This window comes from Microcaecilia unicolor, chromosome 7 (genome assembly GCF_901765095.1).
Source record: "Microcaecilia unicolor chromosome 7, aMicUni1.1, whole genome shotgun sequence".
NCBI classification, from domain to species: Eukaryota; Metazoa; Chordata; class Amphibia; order Gymnophiona; family Siphonopidae; genus Microcaecilia; species Microcaecilia unicolor.
Window position 1 is genome coordinate 255,216,167 of NC_044037.1, and position 24,579 is coordinate 255,240,745.

Sequence of the window (24,579 nt, forward strand, 5' to 3'; positions counted from 1 at the left end):
GAACCATTTGTTAGAGGTGATGACAGCCCACCTAGACCTCTGAGAAGAGTGCCCAGTGACCTTCATTGGGGCATTTTAGATGTAGGAGGAGAAGAAAGAGGGACCAATATCCCATGACTTTCTAGCTCCTCAAAAGAATTGCCCTTCTGCATCTTGCTGTAGAGGGCTGCTCAAAGTAAGGTGGCCTCAATCCTTTACCTGGGGTTTGACTTCACCTTGTCCTCTGGCAGAAGCAGAGTCCTGGCTTCTTTCATATCTTTGATGAGTCTCTTCAGACCCTCACTAAACAAAAGCCATCCCTGAAAGAAACATAGCCAAAGACATCTGTAGCATCCACCACTACAATTGACCAAGTGCAAATGCAGAAGGCACATTCACTACAAAGACTGCACCCGACTCTCACCAAGCTGCCTCTGGCAAGTCCAGCAGCTGCTGTACCCAACATAATACTACCTTCACTACATATTGTCCTTCCGCCTGCATCCCAAGTGCCGAGGAGGAGCAAATCCAGCTTTCTTTCATGGGAGGTTTTCATGGCCAAGTCACCCTTCATGGGAATCATGGTCTCTCTCATTACCATCTTAAGAACAACAGAGCTTATTTAAATCTTCCTGAGGAAAAGAATACAACCTACCCATTGCCTTTGTGCCCCAAGTACCAAGTCTGGGGTCTCCCAATCCACCAGAACTATCTGCAAGAGAGTTCTCTGAAAAGGAAAGGCTTTAAGATCCCCATATGAAACTTCCTCCCTGCGCTGCTGCTAAGATGTGAAAGGCCAAGAACACCTGGTATATGAAGGACAGTAATAACTTTACAGCAGGGGAGTGCTCTCTCAACTCAGGAGAGGCAATTCTTAGAGGGAAAACCATCATTGTCTAGTCCTCCCCTCCTCCACAGCCCAATTGCCTTTTGAGCCTCCACTAGTGACAGAACTGTTTCTCCTCCTGGTTGGACCCCTGTGAAGGCCCCAGGAACTCTATCCTCCAACCCCCTGCTGCAACCTCCAAGCTGCCCCTTGGAGTCAATCCTGAACATGCACGCCACATGCACGCAGTGAGGGTATGGCAACACCAAGGCACCAGGTCCAGCACAACAGCCCCTGAAGAACTGAGATTCAATGAGGGAGGAAGGGTCTCTGTAGCTCCAAACCTACATTGACTTAGCCCCCTCTCCTCATTCATTGAGCTACATGGGATTCTGGTGATACAGCAGAAAAACAACTGTTCTTCCTGTCAAAACTGAAGGTATCACAGCATGCCAGGCAGACCCAGAGAACGCCTCATTCACAGTCCTAACTTACAAAAATGGCTCCAGAGAACTCCTGCCAAACACACCACTCCTTCAATGCAAAGAAGGCAGCAGTAACCAGTGGAACTACTAACCTGCTGGGTCTCGCATGCCCAGGAGTGCCTGGGACAGTGGAGACTTTGATCAGTTATGGCACCAAGATGGAATAATAAAAGAATTGGTAAATATTACCAGAAGTACATGAAAAAGTATAGAAATTCCCCATTCCAACATACTGTACAGAAGTGGGAGGAGGACATGGGGGGGGGGGGGGGGACATATGGAGATAACGTTTCAGGAAAGCATAAGGGGAGGAGGTGATTTAGTCAAATGTATATAATTACTGTATCACTTATAAATGAATCCCACATGGGATAGTAAAGTGTGGAAAGGAGTGACTATAGATAGCTAGTCACTCCTTTCCACACATTACTGATCCATGTGGGATGCATATATACATAAGCACTTAGCCTTCCAAAGTTTCATAGGTTTCTATGGAACTTTGGAAGGCTAAGTTCTTTGAAAATAAGCCCCATAGTAACATAGTACATGACGGCAGATAAAGATACAAGTGATGCAATTATATATAGATATAGTTACTCCTTTACACACTTTACAAACCCATGTAAGATAAATATATATATATATATATATATATATATATATATATATATATATATATATATATATATATATATATATACACAGAGAGAAAGAGAGAGAGAGAGAGAGAGAGAGAGAGAGATTGTGGGAATGTGCCAAAATAAAAAAAAATACTACATTTGGAAAAGTTGGTGGGACAGTGTCTCAAAGACCTGTGCATTTTGACCTAGAAGATGATTTAGAGCTAGAATCTGATAAGCAATGTTTGTTTATAAGAAAGGCATATTTTATTGCAAAAAGAATTGACACAATGGATACAGTCTGACCCACTCACAGTGATGCTTGGGAGAAATAAAATGCATATATTACTGTTTATGGAGTGTATGTCGATCCAGAAGATAGGGGGAGAAAAAAATGAACTGTTTCATAGGATTTTGCACTTCATTCTTAATCACTTTAACAGCCAGGATATTAAATACACTGAAAGCTTGATCTATTAAAGTTGGTTTTTTTTAATTCTGATCAATGATTATTTGACTGAGTTGTTATAAGACAAATTAAAAAGTTGCAATGTGATATATTTAGAAGAAACACGGGGGGGGGGGGGGGGGGGAATAATACTAGGAGAAAATCAAAGAACATGCCAACAGAAGGTAGACCTTAAAGACCTTCTATAGTATTAAAGATGAAAATGTTGGATGCAGAGCAAGATGGCCAAAAGCATTTTGTGTGCAAAGGCTTTTTCCTTCTTACCTATTTTCTCTGTTATGAGGAAGAAAAGGAAGGAAAGTAGCCAGGCTACCAAAGAGGTTCACCTGACTGCACCTCTTTATGGACTAATGAATTGCCACCTTCTACGCCTTCATTTGGCTACTCAACCCAGTATTCTGCAATGGCATCTCCTTTGGCTTTGGTGAAAGTGGTGGAGACAAGAACTGTATTTGAATTCAAGAAAGCACTAACAAGCACAAACAATGTCTGATGAAAATGGAAGAATTGTACAGCTTATGACTTGATAGGGACCAATGCCCCAGACAGTAGGTCCCCAGTCTTGAATTGATGGTAAGGACTACTCCCAAACCTGGAAGGGGAGGTCCAGGGGAATGCTCGTGAGAAAGAGTATGGAGCATCCCACTGTGCTAGCTGGTCCTGAAAGTCACTGCTGAGCAGGATTCTGACTTTGAACTCCTGAAACTTGGTGGATCAATTGGACAGCAACATCCACTCTAGAGGCCTTATGTGGGCCCTCACCCACAAACAAATTACAATATCCCCACCATGGACCAGAGAAGCTGAAGGTAGTCTCGAGCCTGGGGAACATTCAGTGCACAGAGCATGTTTAAGCCCCACCCTTGGTCAGCCACTCCTGGGTTAAATACACCATCCTACAGTTTGTACTCCAACCTCTGCAGAGGTATCCGATGACTTTTGCTGTATTTAACTACCAACCCAGGCACTCCAACGTAAAAATCACCTAGCAAGTCATCTCTCCTGGGTCTGTCTCAGTTAGCACGAATCAGGAAATCATCCACAAACAACCACCACCACAACCACCGTGACCTAGGATAAGATTCTCAGGGCCATGGCAAGCCCAATGGACAGTACATATGACTGAAAATGGTAGCCTAGAACTTACCAGAAAGGCTTCCCTCTTCTGTTGTCTTTGTGTGTGTGGGGGGGGGATTTAGCTTTACACAGTAGGCAGCTGGCTAAAAACAAAAATCCTGCCTACCTCCCAGTTTTTAAATTTGGTAGGGGAGGGGTGTGGGACACAAAGTCCACTCATTCCTGCCAGCGGATGCTCCATGGGATCCTCACTGGCTAGCCTCACAATCTAAGACTTTGGGCTGGAGCTGGAGTTTGAGGCCACAGAGGGTCAGACCTCTCCAAGCTAAACCAGGAGAAGGTCCACGAACTGAGGGAGGAGTGGCCTAGTGGTTAGGGTGGTGGACTTTGGTCCTGGGGAACTGAGGAACTGAGTTAGATTCCCACTTCAGGCACAGGCAGCTCCTTGTGACTCTGGGCAAGTCACTTAACCCTCCACTGCCCCATGAGAGCCACATTGAGCCTGCCATGAGTGGGAAAGCGCGGGGTACAAATGTAACTAAAATAAAATAAAATAAATTCCTTGGTAGCAAAACCGAGGCATGGACTCCACCCTGTGGAGACATGTCTGCTCAGACAAAAGAACAAAACCTGCTGTGCCAGTCCCATCTCAACTATATGATGGATGCAGAGAAATACTGACAAGTTCCAGGCTGCATTATTTCCTATACTAATGTCACTGAAACAATTCAGATTCTATCTTCATCTGCAGGTTGGGCAAGAGGGGAGGTTGGGGGGGGGGGGGGGGGGGGGGGGGGTCAGTGCCGGCAAGCTTTTTCCTGCTTCTGGATCTGTCTCTCTTCTGCTGCTCCTGGATCTGTCTCTCTTCTGCTGCTCCTGTGTGCCAGGATCTGGATGAGTGTATTAACACAATAACTTGGGTGAAGGAGGAGCAGTCAGACATAGGAAGGTAAGGGTGTGGGCAGGGATGGTGATCAGAATGTTGGGGAGCTGCAAAGCGGCTGGGGGGGGGGGGGGGGCACAGTCAGCAGTCCTGCCCTGGGTCCAGCTGTGTCTCTTGGCAGCCCTGGAACTGCTCTAGCAGGATAAAAAGAATTGAAGTTTATACTACTTCAAGATATGTTCACTTTTCCCTGAGAACACTGGTCCACAAATGTACAAACTGATGCTCCCAGAGATATTTGTATCAAGGCCTACTATTTTATCTTCAGATTTGGACTTACTTTTTCATGAAAAGCTGTTATTAACCACAGATCGACATCAATGTTAGTGCCTCGTTTTTCTGCACCAATGAACTGCAAAATATTTTCATGTTTCATTCCAGGCAAGCTGTAGATTTCATACTCATTTTGCCATGACTGTTTGTCCTTAAAAATAAATAAATAAAATCAATGCTATCTATAATCCTCAACACATTGCGGGCAAAAAAAAATATATATATATATATTATATCATCAAATCATACTAAGATACAACAGCTTTTACAGGAATGCTGTATGGCTTCTCTCTCCAATCTAAGATAACGTAAGATACATTTAAATTTATTTTTTGACAGATTACAACCACCACTTTAGTGCTGTTAAACAAAATAAAAATTGTTAGTACAATAAATATACAAATACAAAAGATACTGCCAGAAAACAACCACGCAGTTCACCAAGTCTTATTTCTGTCTGCCTAAAGAGGTGGCATAGGTCTTAGTTTACCAGTTGTCTTACCCTTCCTTCTGTCAGCAAGGTCTAATCTATACATCCTTAAATTCTGAAGTGGTTTGGCAAAGTTATTTACCTGTAATAGATATTCCCTTAAGATAGCGACTCACCAGTACATAAGTGGGTCACACATGACTGTGCTCAACAGTGTAGAAATGAATTTTCCAAAGCTTTCTAGACAAGAAAAGTCTTATATCACATGCATAGTGGTTTCCATGCTGCTATAGTCCCAAGCCTCCCCTCGGTTTCTTATATTAGCTCTGACTGGGAAAAGATCAACTTCAAAAGGGAGGTAGACAGACTTGTGAGACTGATGAACGGCTGTCTTCAAAGAATACCCGTTACAAGTAGACTTCATTGTTATTGAAGACCAGCAGTTTAGCTGACACAACTAATAAGGGGACAAGGGGAATCAAGAACCAGCAATGTATAGAAAATAGGGAAGGAAATCCTTGGCTGGTTGCAAATAGTAAAGTTTTGCCTTACCTGATTAACTTTCTTTACTTTAGTTGCAGCAGACGAATCCAAATACTTGTGGACTGTGACCATCTACAAGCAGATGGTGATAGGGAGTACTGAACTTCAAGGTAGGACCATTGAGGGCCCACTTTGGCTCAGGGGTCTGTAGTGTGCAGGAGGGGGGCGGTGGTGCAGTAGATGGGGGGTTCCCAATGATCTTTACTGCCTGGGGCCCCAACCACTGTCAGTCCGCCCCTGTATCAAAGCAGAAGAAACTATGAGACACGTGAACCTCCTACCTCTCAGAGTGCAACTGTATAGCATGTGAGTAGAAACCAAATAACCAGAAAAACCACTGTAACAAGAACGATTGGAACAGACAAGTGGAAGTACCTAAACTGCAAAAATTACTGATGAAAGGGTGGGGCTCTCGATTCATCTGCTGCGACTAAAGGAAGAAAATTATCATCAGGTAAGACATAACTTTACCTTCCTTAGCATTGGCAGCAGATGAATCCAGATACTTGTGGGACACAGTAAAGCAGTCCTCATGTTGAGTGGGAAGAGGAGGCTCCCATGACCCAAACGGGCAAAGGAAGTGTCCTCCCAAGCTGCAACATCCAAATGATGTTGTGCAAAAAAAAAGTATGCAACCACCACCACACTGCCACTTCACAAATTTCTTTCAATGAAAAAGTGGTGGGCTTTGCCCACATTGCAACAGCTCACGTCAAGTGTGCATACACAGCAAATGGAAGCTGCCTGTGAGAGAGTAAGTGTCTGTGATAGCTCGTTTAATCCACAGAGCAATGGGACTGTCTTCATGCAAATTAGCAGGTAAGATCTAATTTCTCCTTCCTTAGCGTCCCTCCAGACTGGCCTAGAACTGGACTGACCTGACAGCGGCTTATCTTCACATCCCAATCCGGTCCATTCACCAGAGGTTCCCACGGTTTGCAATTCTGGGTCAGAACTTTCAGTTTCGAGTGCTTCCGTTTGGCCTGGCCACGGATCCTTGCATGTTCACCAAGATCATGATGGTGGTGGTGGTGGCAGCACTCAGGAAGGAGGGTAGTTTGGTCCATCCATACTTGGACGACCGGGTCATCCGGGCAAAGTCATACCAGGAGAGTTTGCAGGTCACAGCTTGCATGGTACACTTCTTGCAGTCCCTCAGCTGGGAAGTCAACTCGGTCAAGAGCAGTCTGGTGCCCTCGCAGTCCCTGAAGTACTTGGGAGTGTCTTTCAAAATGGCATGAGGCCGGATTTTCCTTCCTCCAAGCAGAACTCTCAAGTTGCAGTCTCGGGTCCAGGGGTTGTTGCGCAAACTCATCGCCTGTGCTCGGGACTATCTGCAAGTCCTATGCTCATGGCAGCGATGATAGAGGTAATGCCATGGGCCACGGCGCACATGAGGCCTCTACAAGCTTCTCTACTGTCCAGATGGTCCCCTCAGACGGACTCTCTCCTGTTGAGGTTGCCTCTGCGATCCCAGGAGTACAACAGTCTCTACTAGTGGCTGCGTACTGGCAATCTCACCAAGAGACTGTCTCTTCATGTCCAGTGTACAGCGCTGCATACTTCTAGTAGCACTATAGAAATGATAAGTAACAGTAGTAGTACTGCATTACCTTGATTCGGCCCCGAAAGAACAGACAAGCCAAACTAATTTGTGGCCTGCATATATAGAAGAATGGCTCAGTGTACATCCAGTGTGGACAGAGAGCGAAAAGTCCGAAGGATAATCCTTCAGCTTAAAGGAGGGAAGAAACAATAGCTGGTTGACACGAAAGGAAGAGAGCACCTTAGGTAAGAAGGAAGAACTGAGACTCTGTGAAATGAAAAAAAACTCATCTCTGCAAGATGATGTCTGCAACTAGGAAATCCTGAATGCGGATGAAACGAACATTAGAAACACCATCTTCAGGGTAAGATCCTTCAAAGTATCCTTTTTCAGAGGCCCAAAAGGCACCTGCTGCATAACTTGTAGAACCAAATTCAGGTTCCACTCAGGACAAGGAGAACAAATCGGTGGATGAAGATGAATAGCCCCCATCAAGAAGCACACCACATCTGTGTGAGAAGCCAGAGAAAAATTGAGAATGCGGCCTCAATAACATGAGATTGCCGCCACGTGCATCCGTACCTTATTGTAGGGCAAACTCTTTTTGAGCCCCTCTTGCAGGAAAGCCAGGAGGAATGGCGACTTAGCCTGGAAATGATTTACCGCCCTGTCAGAGTATCAAGCCTCAAACACCTGACAGACCCTCGTATATGAACCGAGATCACTTCTTCACTTGTAACAAGGTAGAAAATCACCTCGTCCAAATAACCTTTCCTCCTTAATCTCAAACACTCAATAGCCAGTCTGTAAGTACAAAGCGGGAGAGATCCTCTATCATAAAATCGGGCCCTGATGGAGCAACCCCTGATCTAACAGAAGGCAGAATGGCTTCTGTCCACCAGAAGACGAATTAAGTCCGCATACCACAGTCACCTCGGCCAATCCAGGGCAACCAGAATGACCATCCCTGGATGATGAAGAATGCGGTAAAGTACTCTGTCGATCATGAGCCAAGGAAGAAAAATGTACAGGAGAACTGCCTCCGGTCAAGGCTGCTGCAGAAGAGCATCTAGTCCCTCCTACTGAACTTTTTTCTCCTGCTGGAGAACTGGGAGACTTTGGCATTGCGACAAGTCACCATGAGGTCAATGCTTGGTGTGCCCCATTTCCATGTTATGCTGTAAAAGGCAACCTCTGACAACCCCCACTCTGTCTGATCCAACAACGTTCATCTTAGATAATCTGCCTGCAAACAGAGAGCCTACAATGTGCGCCAATGAAAACAGCTGCAAGTGGCGCTCTGCCCAGAGAAAGGCGAGCTTTCAGTGCCAAGGCCAGACCGTGGGTGCCCCTCTTGTCTGTTGACATACGGAATCGCAATAGTGTTGTCTGAGAGAACTCAAACAGACTTGCACTGCAGCAACCCCTGAAACGCACGTAGGGCCAGCCAAATCACTTGGACTTCAAGGTGATTGATCGGCCACTGTGCCTCACTAGCATTCTAGGTCCCCTGTGTACTGTGATGCAGACACTGCACACCCCAGCCCACCAGGCTGGCATCTGTCATCACCAGCACCCATGGGGGCAAAGCTAGTGGCATTCCATGACTCGACCTACACCAAGCCATACTGCGCCTTGCTTGAGAGGACCATGGAAGGAGCCGCTGGTAATTCTGAGACACCAGAGACTGCTGACTCAAGAGGGACTGTTGTAAGGGGCGCATCTGCACCCTGGCCCAAGGGACTACCTCCAAGTGCACGACCATGGACCAGAGAACCTGGACATAATCCCACACCTGTAGACTCGGGGCCTGCAGAAATTGGCATATCTGGGCCTGAAGTTTGCAAATCCTCTGTTCCGGCAAGAACACCATTCCCTTGGCTGTGTCAAATTGAACCCCCAGATAGTCCAATGACTGGGACTGTTGAAGATGACTTTAGGTAGATTGAGCACCCAATCGAGGAATCATAACAGCACAATCACCCTGTATGTAACCTCCCACTTTTCGTCACCGAAGAGTAGACCTGATCCCCATCCATGTGCAGGTCTGGCCACAGTAGCGGCTCAAGGAGTGTGATTGGCAGGCCATTTGTCTGAATGAAAGGTCTGCCTCTGCCGATACTTTGATTTAGAAAAGGAGGAGGAAGAAACAGAAGGCCTACCTGGCCGATAGCGCTTAGCATCCTTCAGATGTAGATGCAACTGACTGGATCTAAAGGACGACCTTGGTATGTCCTCTTGCAAGTGCTGTGTTGTGGAGTTCCCCAGAATCTTTAACTAACTGCTCCAAATCCTCACCAAAAAGGAAGTGATATCAGAAAAGTAACTTAGTAAGGCACTGCTTAGATGCTGTATCTGCTGCTCAGTGCCATAGCCAAAGAAGGTGGCAGGCAGTCACTGCTAATGCCATCTGCTTAGTCAAGACCCTAACCAAGTTATAAAAAAAAAAATCTGCCAAATATGCGAGCTCCATCTCCGTTCCCGAGAACTCCAGAGCAAGTGAAATTTGGAATCCTCCAATGCATCTGCAGACTGCTGCATCCAGCTAAGGCACACACGAGCCACATAAGAACTGCAGATGGCCACTTGTAACAAAAGAGCTGAGAATTCAAAGGAGATCTTCAAAAATGATTCAGGCTTCCTATCTTGAACATCCTTCAAAGCAATCCCACCTTCCACTGGAAGGGTGGTCTTCTTTGTCCATCCACCTGGAGCTTAAGGTTGTCCAGTTCACTTTGAACAATGATATACGGCTTAGACATAGCCCTGGCAACTTGCAGACTACTGTTGGGAGCAGACCACTGAGCAAAGAAGCTCTTGTATCGCTGCATGGACTGGAAAGGCCTGAGGTGGCTGTCTAGGGCTAGCCATTTTCAGATTAGCAGATGCAGGGGCTGGCTCCAGCTCCCTAGAGCTAGCAATATTAAGAGCCTGTAAGGTCTTAGTAATAAAAGAAAGACGTTCTTCCTTATGAAAATCCTAACCACTGTGGAATCATCAATGCCAGCACCTAACAGCTCACCCTCCTCAAGCCTTTCAGGCAACTGACCTTGCAGAGAAGAAGCAGACAAGCCAGCCTCAGAATGCGGAGAAGATGGGGGGGGGGGGGGGGGCAGCAAAATTCACCAACTCATCTCCTCTTTGTACCAGGATCCCCCTGCAGAGGAGAAGAACTCTGCAAGGACTCTGTGGTAACTACCTGAGGTGACTTGTCCTTGCCATTTTCAGGGCAGAAACTGTAGAAGTCTGCCCAGCACTGTTCTTGTATACTAAACGTTCTGAAGCTAACGTCAAAGCCCCTTAAAATTTACACTCCAGCCCATCCATATTTATTCAGTCATGATCAGGGCGTAGACCATAGAAGTCTATACAATAGAGATGGCCAAATTCAGTGAGGATATCCTTTTTCCTGATAGGTTCATCTTAACAGATGTTGTAATGTGCCTTAGGAAGTCTGGTGTTATAAAATTAAGATGGACTATATTGAAATTAAATGGAAGTAAAATTAAACTCACCTTTCATTAGGGCACATGAAATCACATATTCACAGGTCTCCTGTTCTCAATCTAACCTCCTTAGGCATCCCCACCTCCCATGCCCCCCCCCCTTTCAAAGCCACGGCTTCTTCCCCAGCTGTTCTAAGCACCGAAAAAGAAAAATTGTATCTTCCTCTCCCCACCGGTGCCCAACCCTGCTCACTTCCCCTCCTACCCAGACACCTGCCCAACTTGCCACCTCCCTAAGGCTCACAGTCACAGCCAGGCTCTGCCGGAATGGCAGCAGGAAGTGTGTCATAGGGAGAGGTTCCAGCAGTTCTATACCAGCAGCTCTTTTTTTTTTTTCAGTGCTCAGAAACGCTGGGGAAGGAGCCCTAGGGAGGTAGCAAGTCAGACAGGTAGCGGGCAAGAAAAGGAGTGGGGGGTGGGCGCAAAAAGGGAGAGAAGATACAATTTTTCTTTTTGTTCCTGCCCTGAATTCGAGGAGGGCAGGAGGTACTGATAGAGGAGGCAGGGGAAGGTCACGGTCCCCAAGCCTCTTATACAGGGAGTCTATGGGCTGGCAGTAGTGCTCAGGGACAGTGCTGGTGGCCACCTAAAATGTAAGTTTGTTGTCTTCAGCTGGCGGGGCTTAGGGATCCTGCCAGCCATATTAAGGGAGAAGAAATTTGGGTGGGTCTCGGCCCATCCGTGGCTATGCCGCTCTTGGCCTGAAGCAAAGTAGCAATAATCTCCTCAGATAGTCCTTTCTCCTCAGCTTCAACCTCTCAAGAGAAAGACTAAGACCAAAGGGGGCCAGGTCCTCCATTTGAAATCAATCCTTAGAAACATAGAAACATGACAGCAGATAAGGGCCAAATGGCTCAACCAGTCTGCCCATCCTCAGTAACCACTAACTCCTCCATTTCCTAAGAGATCCCACATACCTGTCCCATACCTTCTTAAATTCAGACACAGTCCTCGTCTCCACGCACCAAGAATTCCTGATGGGGTGGAAGCCAAACAGACTCGGCCACCAAGATCCGCATACCACGACCTCCTGGGCCAATCTGGTGCAATCAGAATAACTACGCTGGGATGAAAAAGAGTTTTGTGAGGATGAAGAAGAGTTTTGTGAAGCACCCGATCTATCATCGGACACAGAGAAAAGATCTTCTACTCGGCATTCTTGCAGAAAAGCATCTATCCCCTCTGAACCACACACTTTCCTGCTGAAGAACCTGGGAACTTTTGCATTCTGAAGATATAAGCCACCAGATCCAGCAACAAGAGTTCCCCACATCCTTGTGACCAACTGGAAGGTTTCCTGGGAAAATTCCTATTTTCCTGGGACCAGGATGTTCCTGCTCAGATAATCCACCTGAACATTGTGATCTCCTGCAATGTGAGCTGCTGACTACTGTTGCATATGAGACTCCGCACAGTCCAACAACAAATGAGCCTCTGCCAACACCTGAGCACCGTATGTGCCCCTTCTCTGTTGATATAAGACAGCATCTTGAGATGAAAGAGCATGGCCTCTCCTCCAGAAGTGATTGGAACTGCAGGCAGACTGCAAGGCCTTTCTAACATTTCAAATGTTTCATGGGTCAATGCGCCTCTGTCACATCACAGCAACCCTCAGCATTGTGATGGAGACACTGAGCTCTCCATCCTGACTTGCACTGGTCACCACAACTATCCATGGAGGCAATGCCAGGGACACCCCCTTACAAAAACAGGCTGGATGCAGCCACCACACCATGCTGATCCTGGCCTGCTGGGTCAGGACAGGTGAAGATCATAGTCTTGCGAAAGAGGAGACCACCGGGCCTGGGGAGACCACTGCAGTGGATGCATATGAGCTGTGGCCCAAGGAATAACAATTGTAAATTGCTGCCATGGAGCCCAGGAGTTGAACATAATCCCATGTACGAGGGCACATGCTCCCCAATAGGCCATTGACTTGTAATTGTAGCTTGTCCCAATGCTGAACTGGCAGAAAAGCTTTGCCCCACAAAGTATCTAAATATACCCCCAAGTACTCTACGGTTTACAATGGAAACAACTGACTTTTGGCTAGACTGAATACCCAACCCAAAGACTGCAACAACTAAATGAACCTGGCAGGTGGCCCAATGATTATTCTGAATGAGGCCTGAATCAACCAATCAACCTCAGGAATGCCACTACCAGCACCATGAACCTGGAAAAGGTCCAGGGAACTGTAGGCAGCCCAAAGGAACTGGAACCGTTGTCTCAGAATAGCAAAATGCAGGAAGCATTGATGTAGAGCCCAGATGGGTACACGCAGGTAGGCCTCCTTGAGATGTAAGGAACTTTCCTGGTTGTACTGCTGCCATCACTGACTGCATGGTTCCATTCGAAAATGCTTGACTCGCAGAAAACTGCTGATGTTTTTCAAGTCCAAGACTGGGCAATGAGCCTCCTTTCTTTGGAACCACTACTACTACTTATAATGTCTATAGCGCTACTAGACGTACGCACAAAGATGGAATACAAGGCCTGGCGCTGTTCTGAGACAGGAACTGGAAGCACTGCTCTCCACTGTCACAAATACTGAAAGGTGGTGAGGACAGCCTCTCTTTTGTGCAAAGCCTTACACAGGGACTCCAAGAAAAAAATCTGCAACAGGAGAAGAGAACTGTAATCTGTAAGTCTCTGATTACGTCTGATGTAATCTTGAAAAAGTAATCTTGACCCACACTTCATAAAAATGCACTAGGTGCCCTCTAGAGTGGGCTGGAATCTCATCATTGCGAGAGGCAAGCAGCTGAAGAGCACAGAGATGACTGGGTAGAAGCTTGATTATCCACATGAAAGAACTACTTAGGCTGGTATCTGGACCTCTGAAATGTAGCACAGCAACCAGGCTGGTAATGCCGTTTCAGCCTGACTGGATCAAAAGGAGCCCTTAGGCTTGTCCTCAGGCAAAACATTGAGCCTTAGAATCCCCCAAATCCTTAACCAGCTTCTCCAAACAGAAGTTTCCCTCGAAAGGGCAATTTAGTGAGATGCTGCTTAGAAGGAAAGGTCTAGGAGATAAAAAAAGAACATCGACAAGGCAGATTTCCTTAGTCTTATTAGGATAGGGGCAACATGTCAAAATCCTAAGGTAGTAAACTACATCGGAAGAACAGGCCAAAGAACGCCCAAACTCTAACAGAGGCTGAAAAGATCTGGCAGGGCAGTCTAGATGAGAGAGGAACCACAGCTCAGAGAAAGACAAGTAATGCCATCTCCTTATCTTTTTTTTTTTTTTTTCTGTCTAAAGAACCCAGAAAGGAAGGAGAATAGATAAGACTACCAATTGACAAGTCACTCACTTAGATAAATAGAAATGTCACCACGTGCCCCTGCGGTAAAATAAGCAACCCTCGAAATTTGCTCAAGAAAGCAACACAGGCTACTGGGCCTAGAACATACATTTCTTGGAGCCTGATCTCTACTGTAAAGCCAAGTAGCGTAGCTGGATCTCAAACCATACCCTAGAGAGCTTGGATGGTTCAACCAGTTCTGGAAACAAGAGAAGAACCATATCTACACCTTAAATATCCAGAACTAACTCTGAGGAGAACGAACAGCAAAATTGCCAGGAAACACATCAGATAGAAGAATGTGCAGCGAAGAGCTAGCAACGCTGCTAAGGGAGACTAAGTGACCTGTTGTCAATAGAATGCTTCAAGGCACTCTGGCTGATGAAGCAGCATAAAACCATGACTCTAACAGGGTTAGTCATGAAATAAACAGTGAACCTTAACCATGACACCACCAAGCCCCATAAACAAATGTCACCAATCTCTGAAGAGAAATGCAGAGACTCAACTGTGCTAAGCAGACAGAAAGGGCACTGCAATCTATATCAAGATGGAACTGCGCCCAAAGTGAAGCCTGGCTTGGTCAGAAGGCAATCACTAAGCCTCATGCTTCAAAGAAAAACAAAGGCTCAGTGCTTAGCATTTATGGGTTCAGCTCTGTCTCCAGACATAGAGGCATGCCCTGCAGTATGACAGGAGCCTGGACAGAAGCAAGCTACAGAGCCATGCTCCTTTAGCAAACCGTTTCCCTATTAGCAGAGATGGGGCTGAACGCCACATGTATAGCAGCTGGATAGGCAGAAGAGACAGATAGAGGGTAGTGAACAACTGAGGAGAAAAAACAAGACAGAGTCTTCAAGGTTTCACAGACAATCATGAAATAAGTCAGGAGGGCGGTACAAAAAACAAAATATCAGCACTCAGGATACAGAGGAGAGAAAGACAGTCAAAATATATTGTGAGGACCGCAGCTTTAGATTAGCTTACAGACAGTAGGCTTTATCACATCCCATACCACCGATTGCCGAGAGCAAAGTCCTAGAAGAACAATACCAAAGGAAGGAGCAGATAAAAGACTATGGCTGATTTTTCTGCGGAGAGTCACCACGCTGTTTTGTTTTTTAAAAGCAAATGCAACATATCAGTGATGAAAATGTACTGAGAAGTGGAGCATGGGAAGAAGAGTCAAAATACCAAAATAAAGTAGCCGACTCTTACTGTGCAAAGAGATGCCAAAACAAGAGAGAGAAGAGGTTAATTAGGGAAGGTTCCCACCCTCCTCCTAAACCGCTGGGAGGCAAATAGCAAGACAGACCAGCAGCAGTACTTACCAATGGAAGAAGAGAGCCACTAAAAAGCATATAAACTGCAGTCCATAAAGAAGTTGTCTGGCACAAAAAAGGCATAATAGCCTTTAGCCTCATGAAAATTCCTCAATCAATGCTAATAGCAAAGGAGTAGGGGGGGAGGGACTGGCACCACAGGGTGTCACCCAGCTTCATCCAGGCATTTAGATAACAAAAGGATCTAAAATCCTCCAAGATGAAACCCTTTGTTCAAGTGATACCAGGCCTTTTTAACACTGATGAGACGTGCTTCTGTGGCCTTGTTTTGAACAAGCTATAGCTGGACCATATGTAAGGTCTCAACTTGGATAGCCATTCTTATCAGACCCCTGAAGCGGAATCTATTGCTAAAACACCACCTGTGTCAGGTCTTTTTGCTATCCCAGATCTGGAGGGCCCTTGGTGCTTTTTGTTCTTCAAAATACTTTTGAATCATGTTTCATCTTTCCCTGTTAACAGAAAGTGCCATCTGAAGGGTATAGAGAAATTCAGAGTGCTACCACTTTAAACAATTCCTTTTATTATCCCATTCTTCAGCTCCACACAACCATGTTTCAGCAATGAAGCCTGCATCAGGAGTCACTCAGTCCAACATTATTGTCAGGTAGTTAGTGACTTCTTTATTTATTTAGATTTTGCTCACACCTTTTTTCAGTAGTAGATCAAGGTGAGTTACATTCAGGTACAATGGATATTTCTCTACCCCAGGAGGGCTCACAATCTAAGTTTGTACCTGAGGCAATGGAGGGTTAAGTGACTTGCCCAAGATCACAAGGAGCAGCAGTGGGATTTGAACCAGCCACCTCTGGATTGCAAGACCGGTGCTCTAACCACTAGGCCACTCCTTCACTCCTTGTACTTAAAACAGCTACACCCAGTGAGCTATGTGTCAGCATCTACATTAATAGTGTTGAATACAAATTTGGACTGACTCCTGACTAGAATATGACACGTGGACAAAGATTCATCCCTACTCCCTCCCCACATCGAAAAATCTTTTTCAATTCCCACCCTATATCCGCAAACTGACTTTGTAACCTGTTATGGAATTTGTCACGCAACTATGCTTCTTTGTGCTTTGTGAGTGTTTCTTCTGAGGCTTGTTGCTAAAGACTTCAGTACATCCTGTTCACTGTCTGATCTTTTCCTGCGAATAGCATAAGCCATGCAGCACTACAAACCCCATCCCCACATTCTCCATTCCCATCCACATAGTCTTAATTTTCTTCCCCACATCTCCCTAATCAAAGCTGAAAGGAAAATTTTATGTAATTTTCTGTCCCTTTCCTGTACCCACACCCCACACACCCTTTTTTTATCCCCCCCCCCCCCAAAACACACACACTCCATCTAAGAAGAAGCAACACCGGCCAGAGCAGTGGCAGTAGGCAGGAAAGAGTGGAGTTGTTTCCTGCCCTTGAAAGGCCATTAACATAGTAACATAGTAGCTGACGGCAGCTAAAGACCTGTACAGTCCATCCTGTTTGTCCAAAGAGACAAACTCATTACATAAGGTATGATGTGACATAACATATGTATACCTGAGCTTGATTTGTCCATGCTATTTTCAGGGCAAAGACCATAGAAGTCTGCCTGGCACTATCCTTGTTCAGAAACTTTTGAAGTTGTGATTGAAGCCCTTGATAAGCTCCACTCCAGCCCATCCAAATCTATCCAGCCATGATCAAGGCACACATTGTAGAAGTCCGCCCCGTACTGGCTTTGCTTCCAATTATCAGTGTTGCCACCTAGTATCTGCTAGACCACTAGGGTGTGTTAATGTAGGCCCGGAAAGGGCCCACTGTGGCTTGGGGACAGAGCAGGGCAATGCACCTTCTATCTCCATTACCATGAGATAAAACCAATTGTGGTCCCTGTTCCTGCAACACTACTATATAATGTACTACCATTACCGCGGTAGTACTGTGCGATTTTTTAAAAATTTCCCCATTACTGTGGTAATTCCCACGGTAAGCATTACCTGTCACTCTCCCTAAAATATGGATGTCAAGTCCTTTTACTGTCCCATTCTTCATGTCACATTCCTGTCTTTGTTGTTGGTAGTAATTAACTTTTCAAGGACAACTGGTTCTTTGCCATTTTTGCTTTGGACTACATCTACTCATTGTTCTGTACATCAGTTCCTCATAAGGATCGTTCCTTTTTCGGTGTTGTTTCCGTATTATCCATCATTTTCAATAATCTGACCACCTGTTGGTCTCATTTATGTTGGATAATTGAGACTACTGTCTTGTTGGATTAATCATGTATAAAGTATGTGACCAAGCTATAGCCATAGTAATATAATCACTTTCTGGACTATTAGTATTATGCTCTATGCTCCAAGACTGTATCATATAAAGCGAATGCTACATACCTGTAGAAGGTATTCTCCGAGGACAGCAGGCTGATTGTTCTCACTGATGGGTGACGTCCTCGGCAGCCCCTCCAATCGGAATCTTCCTAGCAAAGACCTTTGCTAGCTCTCGCGCGCCTGCGCGCACCGCGCATGCGCGGCCGTCTTCCCGCCCGAAACCGGCTCGAGCCGGCCAGTCCAGTATGTAGCAATACAGTTCAAGGGAAGACACAACTCCAAAGGGGAGGCGGGCGGGTTTGTGAGAACAATCAGCCTGCTGTCCTCGGAGAATACCTTCTACAGGTATGTAGCATTCGCTTTCTCCGAGGACAAGCAGGCTGCTTGTTCTCACTGATGGGGTATCCCTAGCCCCCAGGCTCACTCAAAACAACAACCATGGTCAATTGGGCCTCGCAACGGCGAGGACATAACTTAGATTGACCTAAAAAATTTACCAACTAACTGAGAGTGCAGCCTGGAACAGAACAAACAGGGCCCTCGGGGGGTGGAGTTGGATCCTAAAGCCCAAACAGGTTCTGAAGAACTGACTGCCCGAACCGACTGTCGCGTCGGGTATCCTGCTGCAGGCAGTAATGAGATGTGAATGTGTGGACAGATGACCACGTCGCAGCTTTGCAAATTTCTTCAGTGGAGGCTGACTTCAAGTGGGCTACCGACGCAGCCATGGCTCTAACATTATGAGCCGTGACATGACCCTCAAGAGCCAGCCCCGCCTGGGCGTAAGTGAAGGAAATGCAATCTGCTAGCCAATTGGATATGGTGCGTTTCCCTACAGCCACTCCCCTCCTATTGGGATCAAAAGAAACAAACAATTGGGCGGACTGTCTGTGGGGCTGTGTCTGCTCCAGGTAGAAGGCCAATGCTCTCTTGCAGTCCAATGTGTGCAGCTGACGTTCAGCAGGGCAGGAATGAGGACGGGGAAAGAATGTTGGCAAGACAATTGACTGGTTCAGATGGAACTCCGACACGACCTTTGGCAAGAACTTAGGGTGAGTGCGGAGGACTACTCTGTTATGATGAAATTTGGTGTAAGGGGCCTGGGCTACCAGGGCCTGAAGCTCACTGACTCTACGAGCTGAAGTAACTGCCACCAAGAAAATGACCTTCCAGGTCAAGTACCTCAGATGGCAGGAATTCAGTGGCTCAAAAGGAGGTTTCATCAGCTGGGTGAGAACGACATTGAGATCCCATGACACTGTAGGAGGCTTGACAGGGGGCTTTGACAAAAGCAAACCTCTCATGAAGCGAACAACTAAAGGCTGTCCCGAGATCGGCTTACCTTCCACATGGTAATGGTATGCACTGATTGCGCTAAGGTGAACTCTTACAGAGTTGGTCTTGAGACCAGACTCAGACAAGTGCAGAAGGTATTCAAGCAGGGTCTGTGTAGGACAAGAGCGAGGAGCTAGGGCCTTGCTGTCACACCAGACGGCAAACCTCCTCCACAGAAAGAAGTAACTCCTCTTGGTGGAATCTTTCCTGGAAGCAAGCAAGACGCGGGAGACACCCTCTGACAGACCCAAAGAGGCAAAGTCTACGCTCTCAACATCCAGGCCGTGAGAGCCAGGGACCGGAGGCTGGGATGCAGAAGAGCCCCTTCGTTCTGCGTGATGAGGGTCGGAAAACACTCCAATCTCCACGGTTCTTCGGAGGATAACTCCAGAAGAAGAGGGAACCAGATCTGACGCGTCCAAAAAGGAGCAATCAGAATCATGGTGCCTCGGTCTTGTTTGAGTTTCAACAAAGTCTTCCCCACCAGAGGAATGGGAGGATAAGCATACAGCAGGCCTTCCCCCCAATCCAGGAGGAAGGCATCCGATGCCAGTCTGCCGGGGGCCTGAAGCCTGGAACAAAACTGAGGGACTTTGTGGTTCACTCGAGATGCGAAGAGATCCACCAAGGGGGTGCCCCACGCTTGGAAGATCTGGCGCACCACACTGGAGTTGAGCGACCACTCGTGAGGTTGCATAATCCTGCTCAATCTGTCGGCCAGACTGTTGTTTACGCCTGCCAGATATGTGGCTTGGAGCACCATGCCGAGACGGCGAGCCCAGAGCCACATGCTGACGGCTTCCTGACACAGGGGGCGAGATCCGGTGCCCCCCTGCTTGTTGACATAGTACATGGCAACCTGGTTGTCTGTCTGAATTTGGATAATTTGATGGGACAGCCGATCTCTGAAAGCCTTCAGAGCGTTCCAGATCGCTCGCAACTCCAGGAGATTGATCTGCAGACCGCGTTCCTGGAGGGACCAGCTTCCTTGGGTGTGAGCCCATCGACATGAGCTCCCCATCCCAGGAGAGACGCATCCGTTGTCAGCACTTTTTGTGGCTGAGGAATTTGGAAAGGACGTCCCAGAGTCAAATTGGACCAGAATGTCCACCAATACAGGGATTCGAGAAAACTCGTGGACAGGTGGATCACGTCTTCTAGACCCCCAGCAGCCTGAAACCACTGGGAGGCTAGGGTCCATTGAGCAGATCTCATGTGAAGACGGGCCATGGGAGTCACATGGACTGTGGAGGCCATGTGGCCCAGCAATCTCAACATCTGCCGAGCTGTGATCTGCTGGGACGCTCGCACCCGCGAGACGAGGGACAACAAGTTGTTGGCTCTCGTCTCTGGGAGATAGGCGCGGGCCGCCCGAGAATCCAGCAGAGCTCCTATGAATTCGAGTTTCTGTACTGGGAGAAGATGGGACTTTGGGTAATTTATCACAAACCCTAGTAGCTCCAGGAGGCGAATAGTCATCTGCATGGACTGCAGGGCTCCTGCCTCGGATGTGTTCTTCACCAGCCAATCGTCGAGATATGGGAACACATGCACCCCCAGCCTGCGAAGTGCCGCTGCTACTACAGCTAGGCACTTTGTGAACACCCTGGGCGCAGAGGCGAGCCCAAAGGGTAGCACACAGTACTGGAAGTGGCGTGTGCCCAACTGAAATCGCAGATACTGTCTGTGAGCTGGCAGTATCGGGATGTGTGTGTAGGCATCCTTTAAGTCCAGAGAGCATAGCCAATCGTTTTGCTGAATCATGGGGAGAAGGGTGCCCAGGGAAAGCATCCTGAACTTTTCTTTTACGAGATATTTGTTCAGGGCCCTTAGGTCTAGGATGGGACGCATCCCCCCTGTTTTCTTTTCCACAAGGAAGTACCTGGAATAGAATCTCAGCCCTTCTTGCCCGGATGGCACGGGCTCGACCGCATTGGCGCTGAGAAGGGCAGAGAGTTCCTCTGCAAGTACTTGCTTGTGCTGGAAGCTGTAAGACTGAGCTCCCGGTGGACAATTTGGAGGTTTGGAGGCCAAATTGAGGGTGTATCCTTGCCGGACTATTTGCAGAACCCACTGATCGGAGGTTATGAGAGGCCACCTTTGGTGAAAAGCTTCCAACCTCCCTCCGACTGGCAGGTCGCCCGACACTGACACTTGGATGTCGGCTATGCTCTGCTGGAGCCAGTCAAAAGCTCGCCCCTTGCTTTTGCTGGGGAGCCGCGGGGCCTTGCTGAGGCGCACGCTGCTGACGAGAGCGAGCGCGCTGGGGCTTAGCCTGGGCCGCAGGCTGTCGGGAAGGAGGATTGTACCTACGCTTACCAGAAGTATAGGGAACAGTCTTCCTTCCCCCGAAGGGCGACGAAAATGATAGTGGGGATGGGACGACTTTCCTATGAAGAGAGGCTGAGAAGGCTAGGGCTTTTCAGCTTGGAGAAGAGACGGCTGAGGGGAGATATGATAGAAGTGTATAAAATAATGAGTGGAATGGATCGGGTGGATGTGAAGCGACTGTTCACGCTATCCAAAAATACTAGGACTAGAGGGCATGAGTTGAAGCTACAGTGTGGTAAATTTAAAACGAATCGGAGAAAATTTTTCTCCACCCAACGTGTAATTAGACTCTGGAATTCATTGCCGGAGAACGTGGTACGGGCGGTTAGCTTGACGGAGTTTAAAAAGGGGTTAGATAGATTCCTAAAGGACAAGTCCATAGACCGCTATTAAATGGACTGGAAAAATTCCTCATTTTTAGGTATAACTTGTCTGGAATGTTTTTACGTTTGGGGAGCGTGCCAGGTGCCCTTGACCTGGATTGGCCACTGTCGGTGACAGGATGCTGGGCTAGATGGACCTTTGGTCTTTCCCAGTATGGCACTACTTATGTACTTATGTACTTATGTAGGTAGAAGCTGAAGGCTGCCGGCGGGAGAACTTGTCGAATGCGGTGTCCCGCTGGTGGAGAGACTCTACCACCTGCTCGACTTTTTCTCCAAAATGTTGTCCGCACGGCAAGGCGAGTCCGCAATCCGCTGCTGGAGTCTATTCTCCAGGTCGGCGGCACGCAGCCATGAGAGCCTGCGCATCACCACACCTTGAGCAGCGGCCCTGGACGCAACATCAAAAGTGTCATAAACTCCTCTGGCCAGGAATTTTCGGCACGCCTTCAGCTGCCTGACCACCTCCTGAAAAGGCTTGGCTTGCTCAGGGGGAAGAGCATCAACCAAGCCCGCCAACTGTCGCACATTATTCCGCATGTGTATGCTCGTGTAGAGCTGGTAAGACTGAATTTTGGCCACGAGCATAGAGGAATGGTAGGCCTTCCTCCCAAAGGAGTCTAAGGTTCTAGAGTCTTTGCCCGGGGGCGCCGAAGCATGCTCCCTAGAACTCTTAGCCTTCTTTAGGGCCAGATCCACAACTCCAGAGTCGTGAGGCAACTGGGTGCGCATCAGCTCTGGGTCCCCATGGATCCGGTACTGGGACTCGATCTTCTTGGGGATGTGGGGATTAGTTAAAGGCTTGGTCCAGTTCGCCAGCAATGTCTTTTTGAGGACATGGTGCAGGGGAACAGTGGGCGCTTCCTTAGGTGGAGAAGGATAATCCAGGAGCTCAAACATTTCAGCCCTGGGTTCGTCCTCCACAACCACCGGGAAGGGGATGGCCGTAGACATCTCCCGGACAAAGGAAGCAAAAGACAGACTCTCGGGAGGAGAAAGCTGTCTTTCAGGAGAGGGAGTGGGATCAGAAGGTAGACCCTCAGACTCCTCGTCAGAGAAATATCTGGGGTCTTCTTCTTCCTCCCACGAGGCCTCACCCTCGGTGTCAGACACAAGTTCACGGACCTGCGTCTGCAACCGTGCCCGGCTCGACTCCGTGGAGCCACGTCCACGATGGGGGCGTCGAGAGGTAGACTCCCTCGCCCGCATCGGCGAAGCTCCCTCCGCCGACGTAGTCGGGGAGCCCTCCTGGGAGGTGGCCGCAGTCGGCACCGCACGCGGTACCGACGTCGGGGACCTCACCCCGGGCGATGGGCCAGCCGGCGCCACGCTCGACGGTACCGGAGGCGCAAGCACCGCCGGTACCGGAGGGGTAGGGCGCAACAGCTCTCCCAGAATCTCTGGGAGAACGGCCCGGAGGCTCTCGTTCAGAGTGGCTGCAGAAAAAGACTGAGAGGTCGATGCAGGCGTCGACGTCAGAACCTGTTCCGGGCGTGGAGGCTGTTCCGGGCTGTCCAGAGTGGAGCGCATCGACACCTCCTGAACAGAGGGTGAGCGGTCCTCTCGGTGCCGATGCCTGCTGGGTGCCGACTCCCTCGGCGACCCAGAGCTCTCGGTGCCGACGCGGGGAGGGGACCGGTGTCGATGCTTCTTCGACTTCTTCCGAAGCATGTCACCGGAGCTCCCCGGCACCGACGAGGAGGACGTAGAATCCAGCCGTCGCTTCCTCGGGGCCGAGGCCGAAGGAGGTCGGTCTCGGGGGGGCTGTACCGCAGGAGCCCTCAGGGTAGGAGGAGACCCACCCGAGGGCTCACCGCCACCAGCAGGGGAATGGACAGCCCTCACCTGCACTCCACTCGATGCACCACCGTCCGACGACATCAGGAGACGAGGTCCCGGTACCACCGACGTTGATGCAGCTATCCGATGTCTCGGCGCCGATGCAGAGGGCCGATGCCTCGATGCACTCGATGCACTGGCAGCCAAGGAAGAAGGTCTGGACGCTGATGACGTCGATGCACACGATGACCCCGGTGCCGATGCCGACGAAGAGCCCGAGAACAAAACGTTCCACTGGGCCAATCTCGCTACTTGAGTCCGCCTTTGTAAGAGGGAACACAGACTACAGTTCTGGGGACGGTGCTCGGCCCCCAGACACTGAAGACACGAAGAGTGCCTATCAGTGAGCGAGATTACCCGGGCGCACTGGGTGCACTTCTTGAAGCCACTGGAAGGCTTCGATGTCATGGGCGGAAAAATCACGCCGGCGAAGTCAAAATCCGAAATGACGAATTTGGAGCACCAAAACTTTAAGGGAGAAAAATCTCGACCGAGGCCGAAAAGAGGCCTACTCCGACAACGAAAGAAAACTTACCGGGGCAAAAACTGGAAATACGGGAAGGGGCAAACGAAACCCAAGGGGGTTTCCGGAGCACTTTCCGAACGAAAAGAAACTTTTCCGAAGAAAAAACACGATTTAGAAAACGTGCAAATTTATTTCCTTTAGATTTAGAAAACGGACGCGCGAGGTCGACTCTCCGGGGCTCGACACGACAAAAACACAGCCGTACCGAGTGCGGACGAAAGAAGACTGGCCGGCTGGAGCCGGTTTCGGGTGGGAAGACGGCCGCGCGGGCGCGCGAGAGCTAGCAAAGGTCTTTGCTAGGAAGATTCCGATTGGAGGGGCTGCCGAGGACGTCACCCATCAGTGAGAACAAGCAGCCTGCTTGTCCTCGGAGAAAATGCCTATATGCAGTTGGAATGTTGGCGAATTGCTGACTGCCCTGTTTGTGATAAATCCACTTTCTGGACTACTGGTGTGGTATTATGCTCTATGATCTTAAGACTGCATCATATGAAATGCCT

General features: G+C 48.3%; 1 protein-coding gene across 1 annotated transcript in view; it reads right to left on the minus strand.

Moving 5' to 3' along the window:
- Positions 1-24,579, minus strand: part of ACVR2A (activin A receptor type 2A) — a 172,220-nt gene that overhangs the window by 49,768 nt on the left and 97,873 nt on the right. Inside the window, exon 6 of the mRNA XM_030208861.1 lies at positions 4,680-4,823. Coding sequence (XP_030064721.1) covers positions 4,680-4,823 — 144 coding nt within the window. The remainder of the gene's footprint in view (positions 1-4,679; positions 4,824-24,579) is intronic.